We start from the raw sequence: 18,291 nt of genomic DNA, 5'->3' as shown, positions 1-18,291 counted from the left end.
CTCCAAAAGATTGATATGTAGTTTCGACTCTGATGGAGACCAACGACCGGTGACTGTCAGATTGTTGGTGTAGGTCCCCCCCCCCGTGAGTGAGGCGTTAGTTACTACTGTAATCTCCGGCCATGGTTGCCAAAATTGTTCTCACTTCGGAATGCAGACCCACCACAGAAGGGAACGCCGTGGTAGCCGCGATCGCTCTGGTGGAATGGGCTCTCGGACGGCCAGGCAGCGGTCGGTTTGCCAACCGATGACAGTACATGATACAGCCGGAGAGCCATCTGGAAATGGAAGCCTTCGAGAGAGCCTTCCCCTGATTGACAGGTCCAAAGTTCACAAAGAGTTGTGACGTCTTCCGAAAACACTTCGTGCGGTCCACGTAGAACTTCAGCGCTCTAGCCACATCCAGCGAGTGCAAAGTCCTCTCAGCCGGCGACGAAGGCGACGGGAAGAATACAGGCAACACCAAGGGTTCGTTGAGGTGGAAGTCCGACGGTACCTTGGGCATGAAGGAGGGGTGCGTCCTGAGCACTACCCTCGTGTCGTGAAAAGTCAAGTACGGGGCCTTGCAGGAAAGGGCCTGGATCTCTCCCACCCGTCGTGCGGAGGTGATGGCCACAAGAAATGCTGTTTTCCACGACAGAAACTTCAACGGGGCCGAGTGCAGTGGCTCGAACGGAGGTCCCATGAGCTTGGTCAGCACCACGTTGAGCTCCCACGCCGGGGCCGGAGCCTTCACCGGCGGGAACGATCTGAACAGTCCCCTTCATGAACTCTTTCACCAGACGATGAGACCACAAGGACTTCCGCCCCGTGGTTCTGGTGTATCGGGAGATCGCAGCAAGATGAATCTTGATGGACGCGTGTGCCAGTCCAGCTTTGGCCAGCGTCAGCAGGTACGGCAGTACCTGGGGAGCCGTAATCCGAAGAGGGTTAATCTTCTGTGCGTGGTACCAGACAGAGAACCTCTTCCATTTGTGTCCGTAGCATTTAAGAGTCGAGGACGCCCTGGCCTTTGCAAGAACCTCTCTGCAGTCGGCCGGTATGTCGTATCCTCCAAACTCTAGCGCTGCAGGAGCCAGGCCTGCAAGTTCAGCGATTTCGGGTCGTGGTGGAGGATGGCGCCTCCTTCCCTGGAGAGCAGATCCGCGTCCACCGGCAGCTTGATTGGGGGGGACGCTGACAAGTCCAGAAGGTCCGGGAACCATATCTGCCTCGGCCACGCAGGTGCGACGAGGATCATCCTGCACCGTGACCTCTTGAGCTGGTTGACGAGCCGGATCAGCAGTGGCAAAGGAGGGAACGCGTAGAGGAACAGGCCCTCCCAGGGGAACGAGAAAGCATCGCCCATGCTCCTCGCCTGGGGAAACCTGCTGGCAAACCTCCGGCACTTGGAGTTTGTCGCCGTCGCGAACAGGTCGATCTGGGGTGTGCCCCACCGTCGGAAGAGGCGATCCACTAGATCCTGCCGTAGTTCCCACTCGTGGCACGAGCGCAGCTCCCTGCTGAGTGAGTCGGCGATGGTGTTTTTTATCCCTGCCAGATGAAACGGCACCAGAAACATCCCTTGGGCGACTGCCCAATGCCACAGGTCCTGCGCCTCCTTGGACAGTGCTGGGGACCTGGTTCCGCCCTGTTTCCTTATGTAAAACATGGTGGTGGTGTTGTCGGTGAAGATCCTCACCACCTTGCCCTTGAGGGACGGAAGGAAGGACCTGAGGGCCCAAAACACTGCACGGAGCTCCAGGACGTTGATATGAAGGGATTTCTCCGTCGGGAGCCAAAGGCCTTTTGCGTGCAGATTTCCGGTGTGCGCTCCCCACCCTTCCAGGGAGGCATCCGTGGTCACTGTCTCCTGGTGGGCTGGGGTCTGGAAGTCCATGCCCGCCGTCAGATGCGCGCGGGTGCCCCACCACCGGATCGCTCGTCGGAAACTCTCGTCGAGTGTGATCCTTTCCTCGAAGCTGCCCGTCGTTTGGATCCAGCGCGCGTCCAGGAACTCCTGCAACGGGCGCATCCGGAGCCTGCACATGGGAATGAGGTAGATGCAGGAAGACATCATTCCGAGGAGGGACTTGATGGACCTCACCTTGGCCGCGTCGGCCACCAACATCCGCTGCACCATGCCCAGGATGGTCCTGGTCCTCTCCTCCGACGGGGAGGCCAGAAGGGACACTGTGTTGAGCCTCGCTCCAAGAAACAGAGCGTCTTGCGCCGGCACCAGGTGGGATTTGGCGTAGTTCTTGGAGAATCCCAGGTCCGTGCGAAGTTGGACGGTCCTTGCCGTGTGAACCACGGCGAGCTCCTTTGTCTTGGGCTCGGATGAGCCAGTCGTCCAGGTAGGGGTAGACGTGGATCCCTTCGCGGCGCAGCTGAGCCGCCACCGGCGCGAGGCACTTGGTGAACACCCTGGGTGCCGACCGTAGACCGAAGGGGAGGGCTTTGAACTGGTAATGACGCCCTTGGACCACAAACCGGAGGAATTTTCGGTGCCCCTTCAGGATGGGAATATGGAAGTAGGCATCCTCCAAATCCAACGACGACAGGAAGTCTCCTTCCTCCAGCTGACCCAGGACGTGCTGGAGGGTGACCATCCGGAACTTTTGCGCCTTGATGAACTTGTTCAGACGTCGCAGGTCCAGGATGGGGCGCCATCCCCCCGTCTTCTTCTTCACGAGGAAGTATCTCGAGTAGAGTCCGGAGCCCCGAAGCCTCTTTGGGACGAGTTTGATGGCGCCCTTCTTGAGCATCGCCTTCACCTCCCGGAGAAGTTGAGGGACGTGAAGTTCTTTCCTGGCCACGGGGGGGACACGCGGACACTTTCTTTGAAACTCGAGCGCGTGGCCCCGGGCCAAGGCGTCCAGCACCCAACGGTCAGTGGAGATGGACTCCCACACGCTGACGAAGCTCGCCAGCCGGCCTACCACCGGGGTGCTTCGGTGGGGGCCCGACCCCCCGGCCGGTTCAATCCTGCTTCGACGAGGCTTTAGCGCCTTGTCCTTGGCGACGACGGCGGGGTCCGCCAGACTTGCCTCGTCCTCTGTAGGCCTCCTGAGACGACGAGCGGGCTGCTTGACGGTAGGAGGAGAAACCGCTGCCGGCACCTTTGGAGGCGCCCTTGCCTCCGCTGCTCCGAAAGGGCGTCCGTCGTTGTTGCAGAACTCCAAGGGCCCGGGCCGTCTCGGTGTCCGCTTTAATGGCCTGAAGGGAATCGTCCACTGTTTTCCCAAACAGGTTGTTCCCATCGAAGGGCATGTCCAGGACTCTGGTCTGAACGTCTTGACGGAAGTCCGTAGCCTTGAGCCATCCACGCCGCCTAAGGCAAACGCCGTTGCCCAACTGGCGGAACCCAGTGTCGGCGATGTCCGTCGCAACGGTAATGGCGTGGTCCGACGCCACCTCACCCTCCTGCAGGATCTCCAGGGCCTTTGCCCTCTTGTCGTCCGGCAAGAAGTCCAGCAGGGGAGCCAGTTTGTACCAGAGCTCCCTGTCGTATCGGTCCACGATAGCCAAGGCGTTGGCAGCTTTAATCGTCGTCGCTGCAGACGAGATGACTCTGCGTCCCATAGCGTCCAATTTCTTTCCCTCGCCGTCCGGTGGGGAAGTCGATGTGGAGGCCGCACCCCCCCCCCCCCCCCCCCGCTTTTTTCCTGGCCGCCGCGGAGACGACGGAGTTCGGGGTAGGCTGCGCCCGGAGGCACAGGGGGGCCGTGTCCGGGACCCAGTACTTTTTCTCGTACCGGTCTCTTCTAGCTGGCGTTGTGGAAGGGTTCTTGAGGAGGGTGAGGCCCTCATCCCAAATGTCGTCCAATAGAGGCACCGCGAGGACCGTCTTCCTCTTGGCCTCGCGCCGCTGATAAAGGAAACCTTCCTTCTTCTTCTCCTCAGGGCAGAGTTGGAAAAGCTCGGATGCCCTGGCGATCATAGAGTGGAACGATCCAATCTCGTCGGGCGGAGAAGCCCTGGTGGGAGGCGACGACGGTACATCCTCGTCGTAAACCTCATCGTCCGTACCCGTCGCTGCCGTGTCAGTCCCCGTATCATCCCCTCGGGTGGACGGGGAGGAGGGCTGGAAGGGGCGCGACGGCTGAAAAGGAGGTGGAGGGTGGATCCTTCTTCTCTTGGTAGGGGGAACACCAGAAGGTCCCGGTTCTGGGTCCCCCGACGGGAGAGGTTCCGTCGGCAACGGTAGTCTCGTCCTTATCTCTGAGCATAAGGACTGTATAGCCAACAAAATGGCCGCCGAGCTGTCTCGCGGCGCTGGCAGAGGGGAATCCGACGGGCGATCAGGGGCCCCGTCGGTACCCTCGACGATGTCGTCGTCACCTGCGTCGGGATCCATCCCGACGGGCCGGTCTTCTTCCACGCCGAGGCCGTGGCTTAAGACTTCGACCAGCTCCACCTCCGAGGTTGAGGCCGAATCTACGACGACGCCCTGCCCCCCCTTTTTCTTCCCCACGGGGGATTTCACGGGGGTCCTATCGATGGGCACAAAAGAGGACTCCCTCCGAGGTGGCAGGGAGACTCTGAGCCCCGAGGTCGCCACCACTGGCGTAGCCTCCACAGGCTGAGCCAGGGCCGCCGCGACAGACTCGATAGAGGGCTTGGCCGGATGGATTAAGGCCTTCACCACCTTAGGTGCGCTCACCGCCTTATCCTTGAGGGGGGGACAGTGCCTCGCTCCCCCTCCGCCTTCGAGCTCGACCGGGGCCTCTCTAGGAGCCTCGCCGGGTGCTCGGCCTTCCTCTTACCCGACCCAGAGCGTTGGCTCGTGGTTGATGGTGCCGGGGAGGGTGCGCCCAGCCTGGCGCCCGTAGAGCCCGACCGTTCGGCGCTCCCGGTGCCAGCGGACTCGCGGTGCTTGCCCTTATGTTGGACCCCCGTCGCCGGGGCGTCCTCAAAGGTCTTATAAGACCGCTCGGATTTCTTCCTCTTCTTTTCGCCGGATGGGCTCTTCCCTTCCAGCCAGTTGGCGAGACGTTGATGGCGGTCCTTCATGGTCCGCTCCGACTTGTTGCCGCAAAACGCACAGTCCTTCTCCACATGCGTCTTGTCCTCATGTAGGCAGTAAAGACAAAAAGAGTGTTTGTCCTCCTTGAAGACGTTCTGCAGCTGGCATCCAGGGCAGACCCTGAACAGCTTTCCGGGCGTCGAGCTTCCCTTCTCCTGGGCCATGACCGGGCCTGAGAAACTTCTGGAGTCCTCCAAAAGCGTAGCTCGACGAAATCTTCACCCTTGAGGGGCGCAGCCGAATCCGACACGGGTCCCCGTTGATCGGATGGAGAGTCGGTGGAGCTTGAGGCTCTTTTGACCGAAAAAACGAAGTTTTTGAGAAAAAACGTGAAAAAAAGCACTAACGCTCGAGAGCAATAGCACGAGGATCCCAACACATGAACGTGCGGTAAAAATCTGAAGATGGCTGCCAGAGGCGGTGCTTAGGTAGAGGGCAGTCATTGGCTGTGGTCAGTATGACGCAGAGACCAGTGATTGGTCATTACTATGAAAGACAGATCAGAAACGAAACTGATACTGTTTTTTTCTTTACCGAGGATTCCCAGCCTGACGACGGGGAATATTCATGAGCATATGAATCCATGCCAGACCCCATGCTGGAGAATGGGCTCTAGGATGCCCTTGCAGCGGCCTTCCGGCCTTGGAGTGGCAAAACGGAATCGTCAACGAGACCCACCGAGCCAGTCCTTGCTTAGAAATTGCATTTCCTCTCGTCGACGGACCATACGCGATGAACAGTTGTCGAGTAGACCTGAGCTCTTGTGTACGATGTAGGTAAAATTTTAGGGCCCTCTTAACGTCCAAGATATGAAGAGCTTTTTCCGCTGCCGATGATGGGGCGCAAAGAAAGTAGGGAGGACAATGGACGAGTGTTTGTGATAGACTGTAGGAACTTTCGGAACGAAAGTAGGATTAGTTGCCAGAACCACCTTGTCTTTAAAGTATCTTAGGTATGGAGGGTCTACAACCAACGCTTGCAGTTCCGAGATTCTCCTAGCTGACGTGATAGCAATTAAGAACGCCAACTTCCACAATATGAATTTCATGGCCGAGGTGGCCATAGGCTCAAAGGGTGGTTTCATTAAGCTTGCCAGCACACCGTTGAGACTCCATGTTGGTGGAAAACGTTTTATTGGGGGAAAAGTTTGAAATAAACCCCTCATGAAGTGTTTCACTAACCTGTCGCTGAATAAAGGAGACGACTGTCTCTTCCTCGTGAACCTAGAGATGGCCGCCAGGTGCACCTTTATCGATGTGAAAGATAAACCCCCCTCTGCCAACTGAAGCAGATAAGGCACAACTTGCTCCGGAGTCACCCTTAACGGGTGTAGTCCTCGACACCACTCACAGAACCTTCGCCACTTATAGGTGTAAGATTTGTTGGAAGAAGGGGCCCGAGCCGCTTGCAGAATTTTCTGGCAATCCTCCGAAACGTCTAAGGTACCAAATTCCGAAAAATCAGGAGCCAGGCTGTGAGGTTGAGACTGTCCAGGTCGTGATGCCACACCGTACCTTTGTCCCGGGACAGTAGGTTCGGGACCCTCGGAAACGCTATTGGTTGTTCCAGCGACAAGTGAAGCAGGTCGGAAAACCACGGTTGCCTCGGCCAGTACGGTGCCACTAGAATTACCCGGCAACTGTACCTACGTATCCACTGCACCGTCCTCCGTATGAGGGGGAACGGAGGAAAAGCGTAAAGGAACTTGTCCGTCCATGGGAAGGAGAACGCCTCCCCCATGGAACCCTCCTGAGGCCATCTGCTTGCGAATTGCTCGCATTTCTTGTTTTCCTTTGTTGCGAAGACGTCCAGTGGGGGGTGACCCCATTTCTCGAAAACTTTCCCCAGCTGAACTGTGTCCATTTCCCATTCGTGTATCTGGGCCATCCTTCTGCTGAGGGAATCTGCTTGCGAGTTCCTCACTCCCGGGAGATGGTGAGCCACGATGGATATCTTGTGCTTTAATGCCCAATGCCACACTTTCTGGGCCTCCATGGAAAGGGTCCTGGATCGCGTCCCCCCTTGTTTTCTCACATAAAACATGGCTGTCGTATTGTCCGTCAGCACTCGTACTCTCGATCCCTTGATGTGTGGTAGGAACACCTTCAAGGCCCATCGCACTGCTCTGAGCTCTAACACGTTGATGTGTAGGAGTGACTCCGTTTGAGACCAACGACCTTGCGTTTGAAGAGTGCCCATGTGAGCTCCCCAGCCGGTTAGAGACGCATCCGTGACTATGGTTAGCTGGAACTCCGGCTCCTGTAGGGGTACACCACTGTTCAGGTTGTGGAAACTCTGCCACCACTGAAGAGTCCGAAGCAGTTTGTCGTCGTCGATGATTATCTTGTCTGACCATGATCCTTGGGCCTGTGTCCACCGGTCCGCCAGGAACTCCTGAACTGGCCTCATGAATAGGCGACAGTTGGCCACCAGATGGATGCAGGATGCCATGGCCCCTAGGACCGAAATGTATTTTCTCACTGAAAGCTTGGTGTTTTGCCGTAGTCGACCCGCCAGTTGATTGAGTTTTGAGATTCTGTCGAGGGAAGGCTTCACTAGCCCCGACTGGGTTTCAAACAGTGCCCCCAGGAACGCCAACGTTCTCGATGGCATCAACAAGGATTTTTTAAGTTTATGGCGAATCCCAGCTGTTGCAGAAGCTGCATGGTGGCTTGCAAACTTGTGTTGGTCGACGCTGGGGAGGATCCCCTTACCAGCCAGTCGTCGAGATATGGGTATACATGGTGGCCCTGCCTTCTTAGCCAGGCCGCTACTGGGGCCAGGTATTTCGTGAACGTTCTGGGGGAGGTTTTGAGCCCAAAGGGAAGAACCGTGAACTGGCAGTGAGTCCGCCCTATCACAAACCTCAGGAACTTCCTGTGCTTCCGACACATTGGAATATGGAAGTACGCGTCCTGCAAATCCAGGGACGCCAGAAAATCCCCTTCTTGAACGGCTCGGATCACTTCCTGGAGCTTGAGCATTTTGAATTTTAGGCTCTTTAAGGACTTGTTGAGATCGCGTAAATCTAGAATGGGACGCCATTTTCCGTTTGGCTTTTTCACGACAAAGTATCTTGAGTAAACCCCTTGACCTTTCTGTGATGCTGGAACTAATTCTACCGCACCTTTTGCTAACATGAGTGTTACCTCCTGTTGCAGTACCCTCAGATGGGATTGAGCGACGAACGCAGGTGGAATGTGCGGAGGGCTGCGCTTGAATTGTAGAAAATGTCCGTTCCTTATTGTCCAGCACCCATTGATCTGTCGTTATTCGTTCCCATTCGTTGACATAGGCTGATACTCTTCCTCCCAGAACGGTGTGTTGCTCGTCATTGCTGATCTTTGTTTTGCTTCTCTCTCGACGACGGCGGATAGGATGTTCTCTTCCTGCAGGTCTGGAAGTTCCGGCGTCGGTTTGCTGCTTGAGAAGCACGCCTGTATCCCTGGGAGGAGTACGCCGACCTACTGAAGGATCTGTCTACTGACGCAGAGAATCTGGAATTACCTGAAGCCCCTCTAAAGGGACGAAAAGATTTGTAGCTTCGGCCACTCTGGAGGACACCCAATGAACGTGCCGTGTCAAGAGTCCTCTTTCATTCCCTTCAGGGCCTCATCTACTTTCTCTCCGAATAGAAGGGCGCCCTCAAAGGGCATGTCTAATACTTTGTATTGTACCTCCAGTCTGAAGTAGGTACACTTAAGCCATGACTGTCGTCGTAACACGACCCCATTATGGACTTGCTTGAAGCCCGATTCAGCGAGGTCCACCGCAATGTTTATTGCGTGATTGGAGGCTTCCTCACCTTCTCGGACGAGTAACATCGCCGCCTTCCTATGCTCTTCCGGAAGATGATCCAGCAACGGAGCCAGCCTGTGCCACATTTCTCTGTCGTATCTGGCTACAATAGCCAGAGAGTTTGCAGCCTTTACTGTAGTTGCTCCCACAGATAGCACTTTTTTGCCAAAGGCATCCTGACGTCTTGCCTCGTTTTCAAGCGTAGTCGTGCACTTGTGCTGGGCCTTAGCTTTCCTCGCCGCTGCCGCCGACACCACCGATTCAGGCGTTGGTTGGGAGGATAAGCACTTGGGGGTAGACTGTGGAGCCTTACATTTTTTCTCAAGGCAACCTTTTACCGCTGGTTTCGAAAAGGGGTGACGCATTGTCTGCAAACCCTCCTTCCACACATGATCTAGGATGGGTATTGAAAACACTGACCTCCTTCTCTTACCCATGTGATCGAAAAGAAAACAGTCCTTTTTCTGTTCCTCCTGGTGCAAACCGAATTCCTTACACGCCTTCTCCATCATAGAATGGAATGATGCAATATCATCCGGGGGGACGGCTGAGCCGGGCTCCTTGGGGTTTCTAATTCCACCTCTGACTCCCAGGCTGGATCGCTGGAGGGGGATGAGGAGATATCCGACATGGCTCCTCTGTCAGACTCCGAATCTGGCAGCTCACCTTCCTCTTGGGGTGCCTGTGGTGCTGAGACTGGCGTGCGTAAGGGAGTTGGTGGACGGGACGGGCCCGGCTCGTCAACGGGTGACTGTGGCAGGTTTACCTGAGGTAGCCTCTGGTCCAACGACTTTAATAAAGACTGAAGCGTGGACAGAACATCCAACGACAAAACAGATTGAGGATTGAGAAGAGGGGCAGACACCGGAACTCCGGATCCCCTCGTCGACGACTTGTCAACCACTCGTAGCCCGAGGTCTGCCGGGCCAGCTATTCCCCCGCTCTCGTCCTCTCCCGATGACAGCAACACTGCCTGTTCCTGCAGTAAAGTATCCGGAGGGATCGGATCGAAAACTTCAGGCCTCCAGGCTTCCTGTAGAACCTCTGGTGACGAGGCCCCCGTTGCTGTCGTTGTCGGCGGGACGGTAGATACCACGTGCGTCAGTGGTACGAAGGAGGCCGATGACTGGACCGCCGTCGACGACGGTGGCTTAGCAGTAGGTTTAGGCGGTCCCGCCTTTTCTGCACTTGGCCTGCTTTACCTGACTCTCGACTCGTGGTCGATCTATGGTGATCGCCCAGGGAGGATTTCGGCCTTTCCTTGTCATGCTTTTTTGACGAAGATGACGATTTTCTCGTTGAAGATTCTTTAGCTGAATGTCTCCGAGATTACTCTTTCTCCGCCGGTCAAGATTTCTTCGCCGGTGGTTCCGACGATACAACGTGGTGTGATGTTTTTGCCGATTGTGTGGAGCCTACCTCCGAAGGGGGGTATGCCCCCGCTCCATCATTCAACCATGCCACCAGTTGTCGATTTCGGTCTTTGAGGGTCTTTTGAGAAAACCCTTTGCATATGTCAAAGTTATCAGCCGAATGATGAGGGTGGAGACAGTATATATTATCCATATGTCCATCCCCTCGTAAACTTTTTTCAAGCCGCACGTCGCGCACGGACGGAACAGCGCGTTTCCCGACATGAAGGAAAAATTCACCTAACTCCAACTTCAAGTACACAACCCTGTACAAAATAGTAAGACGACGCGAGGGGATCCCACTACTTTGGAGACGGTTGAAATCTGAAGGGAGCAGCGGGGGCGGGGCTATTATACCGCGACGTCCTACGGGGCATGCGTATGCGGGCCCCAAAAGGACGTAAATAGGACACAAAAGTGTCAGAAGTTTTCCTATAGGAAAAGGCTATATATGTGTACCGAGGGGTCCCAGTCTGACGATGGGGAATATTCTAAGCATGTGAATCCATGAAAGATCCAATGCTGGAGAATGCTTGAAAAGAGACAAAGCCGGCAAGGATCCTTTGAATGTTGCAACCTGAAGGCCTGACAAGGCCACCGACAGAAGGAACTTCATCACTGAAGTAGTGGGTAACACCAAACTCCTAATGACCCCCAATGACAAACATGCCATATACATTTTTGGTTTAGCATTTCAGAGCAATGTGGTTATAGAATAATATTGCAGAGGTGTACATTTTTTTCAATTACATGCTAATGCAAATCCTGAAATTATATTACTATGCAAGCAGCTTTCATTATTTCATGAATAAAATATTGGAAAATAAGATTGGGGGATGAACTGAAAAGGGCAATGTTGATATTCAGTAGAAGCAATCGGTCTGCTGTATTTGCGTGGTGAAACCCGATTGCATAAATATTTGAGAACGTTCTGCTACAGCTGCCGAAGGAAACACCAGAGTAGATGTTTCCATTGGTTTGTGTCGCCAGGGCAGACAATGTTATTGCGCATCTGTGTGACTATGTTAACACTAGATGTCTATGGGGTTGCAGTGCATCAAATTGTAAGTGATGCTAAATCAGAAATATTTATAATAAACCGCTAAGCGCTTCTAATGCGCGATTCATGGAGAAAATGAGCATGCATTTAAAGAAGAGAAAATAATTCTTACCGGTACATACTGAGGAACTGGGCTGATCATGTGTGGGTGCTGCATGTACGTTTCAGCATTCTGACTACTCCACATACTGTGAAACTGTGGGGCAGGTGGATTTAACACCATAGGTCTTGGTTGTACATGATAGGCACCTAATTTACAGGAATGAAACAGAAATAATTGGTCCAACAGTTTTCAAAAGACGTAGATTTATGGCATGGAGGGAAAGGAAGCTAATCAGAAAAATGGACAGCAATGACATACTCACATAGGTTCTGCTGTTTTCTTATTGCTGGTCCCAGTTTAAGTTTTTTTCCGTGAAAATTAATTTGTGACTGCGAAATAAAGGAATAGATCAAATCAGTGTTTGAATTAGCACATTTCTTTTTAGTTCAAGTGAAGACCTACTGTACTTACCTGGAACGGTTAATGCTGCATTAATGTAGTTGGCTTTTTTTTTTTAATACCAAGCTCCTGTCATGCTGCCGCTCATAACACATACATATATTCACTTTGCAATGTTTTTAAAGGGAGAAATTGCATCCAAAGCAGCTTAACACGTTCACTGGTTTGACTGGCGAAAATCTACATATGCCTCAACTGATGACTTGAACGATCCTTCTAACCCACAAGACTGTTTTTTTATGAATCCTTATCAGTTATATTTAGAACTAATAATTTGATTTAAGATATTCTTTAATGACAAATGACTCATACAAAGAATACTCAGTTCTCACATTTGCTACTTGCTTGGAATAACACAACAATAAACAGTTTTTTTCAAGAACAAATATTGCTTGCATGACACTGAAGGATGAAAGGCAAGACAAATGATAATATATTGTTAAAGTGCCTATTCTTTATATCACCCACAAACCCTTCAATGTACAAAAGGATATATGGACCATGCCTAACAGCTCAAAAAGGAATTACGCAGAATATGCATCTCAACGGCCCCATTGTGTAAGATTTAGATCTGTTCTGCTCAAGACGTTCATCTTCAAGGTATGTTCTTCCCAAACACCTAGGTAAACAGACACACTCCCCCCACCTAACCTGAGACTGCTACCTCCCCTGGTTACGGGTAGATCCCTAGCTGCCAAATTTCTCACCTTTCCCCTCCAGCGCCGTCAACTACCCTGTATCTCAGCTTCCCTCACTGTACTTTCCCCCAATGACTAGCAAAACGCTACTTTGCTACCCCAAGCTACAATCACGCTCAATAAACACCCTAATAAAACAAATATTACATGCCTGTAATCTTTTTTCCGATGCTTGTATCTGCTCAGATTCACTTGCTCATAAACCGAAATCTAGAGTTTGGTGCAGAGTACTGCATAATAGTTTTTTCATGTTTGAAAACGGACATCGACAGGGCATGATACGATCCCTATGATGACGTGTACTCTAACACGTCAAGGTCCTCAGATTTTTATTTTTTCTGACCTGCGGTTGCGTGAGTATATAGTAAAGTGTGAATGTGAAGTAGTTTTGGAAAAAACTGATAAGACACGTTGCCTATGGTATTTCTACTCCAAACGAGGGGGGGCTTGCTGGGCGCATGTGAACATAAGCAGATAAAAGTATCAGGAAGACTTTTACAGGTAAGCAGTATTTGCCTTCTGAGGCTTGTGCATCTGCTTAAAATCACATGATTTGAATTGACTACTAAGCAGTTCCAGAAGATGGTGGGGTGAAGCGAGACAAACAAATATTTTAGCACAGCTTGTCCCAACTGTGACTCATTTCTTACCTGTGTTTCAACACAATTTTGTGTGAAAGTGCGTACTAAACTCCATGTGGCTGCTTTGCAGAGTGTTTAGTGTCACATTAGCAATGAATGCTAATGTATCCTCTGTGCTACGTGTGGAGCGAGCCATAAGTGTAAATGGCAGTCTCTTGTTTGGCAATTTTTAACAGTGCTGGATGCACCTTAAAATCCATCTAGAAATAGTAGCCTTTAATTCCAAGATGGCGGCCACGGTGAGGAGACGTCGGGCCGCGACTTCAGCACACATTAGAAGCGGAACGGGAGCTGCTATCCGGACAAGCGGCCAGAGCTCCACAGAGGCCAGATGAACAGAGGAGAGAGCGACAATTCCTGCAGCTCCTGATCGCGTGTGCATTGTTTCTGCACTGCGCCACTGCCGGGGGCTGGCATGTTTGCACTCCTTGGCCGAGCCGTGAAGGACCGCATCGCGAGGAGCGGAGGCGCTTCCCAGTGGGGTGGAGGATCGCCGCCCGCAAGGGAGAGTTACAGCGCCGTGTGGCCAGCGGGGACGAGGTCTTCGCTGCCAGAGACCCTGCAGTGTTAGAGTGGAGCAGCCCCCGTCAGCAGAAGAAGAAGCTCCAGCGGAGCAGCAACCAGGCTAAGAGCGCGCAGGTAGGGAGAGGCGGCCCGTCACTCGTGCGGGACCCGAAGCTACCTAAGCGGCGGGCAGAGGGGAGCCTGAAAAGACCACCGGCAACCAAGCGGGAAGATCCACCATAGCAGAGGGGCTGGAGGAAGAGACCCGGGAGGCCCAGGACTAAGGCCAGGAGATATCGGGGCTGTAGGAGAAGAGGCAGGCCCCCCTCTTCTCATCCACTCGCTCCACTGCAGTGAAGAAGTGAGGGCACGTGGGCAAGGGAGGCCCGGCATCAGCGGCACTGCAGGTGCAGAGGGAGGCCCTCCCACCCCTCTGTGGGGAGACAGCAGGGAGTGGAGTGTTGAGGTACCCCACCAGCAGGAGCGCGATCCCGACTGCATCGTATGGAACTGTACATGTGAGGTTTCGAAGTGGGGTCAAGCTTTATCCGACACAGTTTCGCCGGCCGGATTGGGGCTGCTCTCAGAAGGCAAGGACAGAGGTTGAGGAGCACATAAGGGGGCCCTGGAGGGCTCTTGCCATTGTCACTGGGGAAGGCACTTCAAGGAGAAGAAGTAGGGGCCTCCAGCAGTGGCTCCCGGTGGCTGATGGATGTGGACATTGCAGGCCCGTACTGCGGAGTCCCAGGCCAGGTCACAGCAGGACTGACTTACATCCAGAGCGAACGGCGGAGACGACAGCTCTCATAGGGGAAGATTGGAAATAAGAGCTGCCAGACAGGATGTCTAAGACGAAGGGGAAGGGGGGGAACTGTGGCCACCCCCAGCCCAGACACCCAGGCATGAAGCTATTCCGACTCAAATTTGGACAACAGATACCTCGGTGCATACAAGAGGGAAAACTCCTGGAGAACCACTGGAGGACCGAGCGCGGTCCCCCTCTCAAGAGAATAGGCCACGAAGGAGGACTTGCATTCATAGTTCAGGGAGCTGCAAGATAAGTTCATGTCCACAGTACAGAAGTAATTTACAACGCTGCAGCAGGACATGGAACAGGCAGTGCAGAACCTGCGTACGGATGTCCTCAAATTGGAAGAACGTACCGACACCCTTCAGAAGATCACACAGAATGCGGAGGAGGAAGGGCTGCAATGGGCCGAAACGCAGGAGCAGTTGGTGCGGCTCACCCATAACTTTGAGAAGCAGTGAGAAGACCTTGAAAACAGGTCACGTAGGGCGAACATACAGATCAAAAATATGGCAGAATTGGTGGAGAATAAGGACCTTAAATAGGCAGTGCAGGAAGTCTTAAGGGATATTATAGCCGCTGAGGAGACGGAAGATATTAAAATCGACAGTGTGCATCAGGTGGGCCCCAAGAGCACGGGAGAGCCAGGGGAGAGGCCGAGAAATGTGCTAGTGGCAAGGTCATTGTACCCACAGAAAGAGGAGATCCTGAGGAAAGCGAGGGGTCTGGATCACATTTGGATGAATGGCAGGGAAATCCAAGTATTTCAGGACTTGGCACAGGTCACGTTGCAGAAGAGAAGGGCAATGGGCCCGGTGGTTAAAGAATTGGTTTCAAGGGAAAATAAATACCGGTGGACTTTCCCGTTTAGACTCCTCTTCAGGTGGGAGGGGAGACAAATATGAGTGACGACATGTGATGAGGGCCTGCAAGTGCTGGGCCTGCAAGAGGAGGTTCAGGATTCTGGAGCCAGCAGCAGAAGGGAGGTCATTAGGAAAGCATGGGAGTGGAAAACGGTCCAGAGGAAAAGCAAGCAGTCTGGCGTCAGGAAATGATGAAGGTTGGGTTGCACCCATGGTTGTCGAGCTAAATGCTTTGACTGGGGGGGAGGGGGTTTAGGGTCAGTCGTTGGTCGGGGGGGTATGGGAGCACAAAGGTAAAGTGGAGTTTAGGACTGCCCGGGAAGTTATAACTGAGTTATCTGAGGGCCAGGAGCGATGGGCAGGGCGCCCTAGCAGACTTAGGTACGTGGGCCTGCTTGGGTTTGTTCTGTTGTTGGGGGGGATTATTGTTGGGGGGAGAGGGCTAGGGGGTAAGGGGATGGAGGGGTGTTGGGGGTAGGCTCGGGACGTCACGTTGGGAGGGGGAAGCTTCTGTGGGTTATAGGAGCCAATGAGTAAACTGAGGATCCTCTCATTTAACATTAGGGGACTAAATTCCCCGGTGAAAAGGAGGAAAGTTGAAGGGATGCTAAGCGGGGAAAAAGGGGATGTTCTTTTGCTGGAAGAAACTCACATTAGGCAGAGGGACAGGGCAAAGATGCGTTTAATGGGTTATAAGGTCATTGAGCAATCCAATGCCGTAGATAAGAGAGCAGGGGTACTGATAGCGGTCCACCAAGGCAAGTTCATACAAGTACAGAACTCCCTAGTAGATAAATTGGGCAGATATGCATTTGTGAACGTTGCATTGGAAGGCCTTAGGCTCATCTTGGCGTCAGTTTACGCTCCGAAATCGGGGCAAGATGGTTCCCTGCGAGTGACCCTGGGGAAATAGGGGTTCGCTAAAGTGGAGATCATCTTGGGAGGGGACCTAAACCTGGCCTGTCACCCGGCAACAGATAGAAATTCTGGAGGGCACACGGGCCAGGGAGCTCTGTCCAAATCTCTACATCGCATGGTAGATCAATTGGCACTTAGGGATGTGTGGCAGGTACTCAAAGGCCAACAGAGAGGGTTTACCCACTTCTCCCATGTTTACAATTCTATGTCAAGAATGGGGGAAGTTCAGGGAATAGACATTGGCTCAATTTCTCTATGAGATCACGCCCCATTGTGGTTGGTATTGAAAGCCCCCGGCCAGCAACAGAGGTCTTTGGAGGTGGAGGCTTCCGAACGACGTTATCCAGGACCCCATCCTGAAAATTATTTAGGAGTATTTCGCCCATAATGACACGGGAGAAGTTATGTTGGGAACAGTATGGGAAGCCTTTAAGTCTGTTCTAAGGGGTCATCTGATTGCTATGAAGGTCCCGAAGGATAAGCAGAGGCGGGGGTGGGAAAGGGAATTGGAAAGGTAGCTCACGGAAATACAGGGGGAAATCCAGGGGAATCCCACCCGGGCTCTGAAAAGGGCATTGAGACACGTGCAAGGTCAGTTGGACGCTCTTCGTACAAAACGGGCTGAGTTATCCCTGTTACCCCTCAGACACTGGTTCTACACGAAGGCTAATAAAGCTGACAAGCTTCTTGCTAGGCAATTGCGGGCAAAACAACATAAATGTACCATTAAGGAGATTTGTAGTGCACAGGGATCAAAGTTACGTGCTCAAGTGATATTGGTGAGGTCTTTAGGGATTTCTATCGGGAACTGTATACTACAGAGAACCCAGGCGGGACAGACCAGGATGCTTTTATGGACACCATCTCCCTGCCACGGATTACAAATGAGGATAGGGGGAAGCTGGAGGAGGAGAGAAGAGGAAGTGTGGTCAGCAATCAAGGGACTCGGGGCGAACAAGGCACCGGGTCAGACAGGTTTACCGCCGCCTTCTATAAAACATGTGAAAGAACTGACCCCCTTCCTGACTAAGTTATATAATTCTTTCAGGGAGGAAGGGAATGTTACCCCTTCGATGAACGAGGCTAAGGTTCTGGTTTTTCACAAGGCGGGGAAGGATCAGGCACTTCCCGGGTAAATCCTTGCCACTAGGTTGTCCCCAACTCCTGCCAGTCTTAATTAATGAAGACCAGGCTTTGTCCCCGGGCGACAAACTCATGATAACCTGAGGCGTATAACTCACCAAGGGGAGAAAATAGGACTCACGCAGGCCCCTGCATTACTACTAGAAGTGGATGCCGAAAAGGCATTTGACCGGGTGGAATTGTCCTTCTTGTTTAGAACTTTAGCGCGGATGGGCTTTGGGGAGAAATACTTAAGCATGATTAGGGCAACTATAATTCTCCCTCAGTAAGAATAGCCATAAATGGCGAGGTCACGGGTACAGTGCAGCAAGAGGCACCAAACAAGGGTGCCCTCTCTTGCCCCCAATATTTGCTATCTTCCTGGAACCTCTGCTAGTTAGGATAAGGGAGTCTGCAGTGATGCAAGGGATTGAAATGGGTGGAAGGCGACAAAGTGGTGGCGTATGCGGATGATCTTTTGGTAGCCATCTCAGATCCTATTAGCACTCTTCCAGAGGTTATACTGGAAATAGAGGGATTTGGGGGGATCTCAGGGCTGAAGATTAATAGAAATAAGTAAGAAATTCTTCTGTTGGCGGGGGAGAGAGAGGAAATTAAAAGCAGGGTGGACTCCCTCGGGCTGAAGGTGGCACAGGAGTGAATAAGATACCTGGGCATGACCCTTACGACCAGGGTAGACCAGCTATATGGGGGTAGGGAGGGAAGTACCCGGCTCTCATGGGGGAAATCAAAAGGGAACTGGAGAGGTGGAGCCCGTTGGTAATCTCTTGGTGGGGAAGAATCCCGGCGGTGAAAATGACTATACTCCCTAAACTATTGTATCTGTTCCAGGCTCTTCCGGTTAGGGTCCCTAGGTCCTTTTTCAGGGCCTTGTCTAGGGCAATTTCAACATTTGTTTGGAGAGGGAAGGCCCCAAGGGTAGCGAGGGCAGTACTT

At 52.9% G+C, this 18,291-nt stretch overlaps 1 protein-coding gene across 2 annotated transcripts in view; it reads right to left on the bottom strand.

The window, feature by feature from the left end:
- DAZL (deleted in azoospermia like) overlaps positions 1-18,291 on the bottom strand; it is an 890,646-nt gene that overhangs the window by 524,437 nt on the left and 347,918 nt on the right. For both annotated transcript variants that reach the window (XM_069646760.1, XM_069646761.1), the window contains exons 5-6: positions 11,644-11,710; positions 11,391-11,527 (exon numbers count right to left, since the gene is read on the bottom strand). In XM_069646760.1, the coding sequence (XP_069502861.1) occupies positions 11,391-11,527; positions 11,644-11,710 (204 nt within the window). The remainder of the gene's footprint in view (positions 1-11,390; positions 11,528-11,643; positions 11,711-18,291) is intronic.

Source organism: Ambystoma mexicanum, chromosome 2q (genome assembly GCF_040938575.1).
Source record: "Ambystoma mexicanum isolate Mex_15411 chromosome 2q, UKY_AmexF1_1, whole genome shotgun sequence".
NCBI lineage: Eukaryota > Metazoa > Chordata > Amphibia > Caudata > Ambystomatidae > Ambystoma > Ambystoma mexicanum.
Note: the sequence above shows the minus strand (reverse complement) of the source record. Positions and strands in the feature narration are given on the sequence as shown.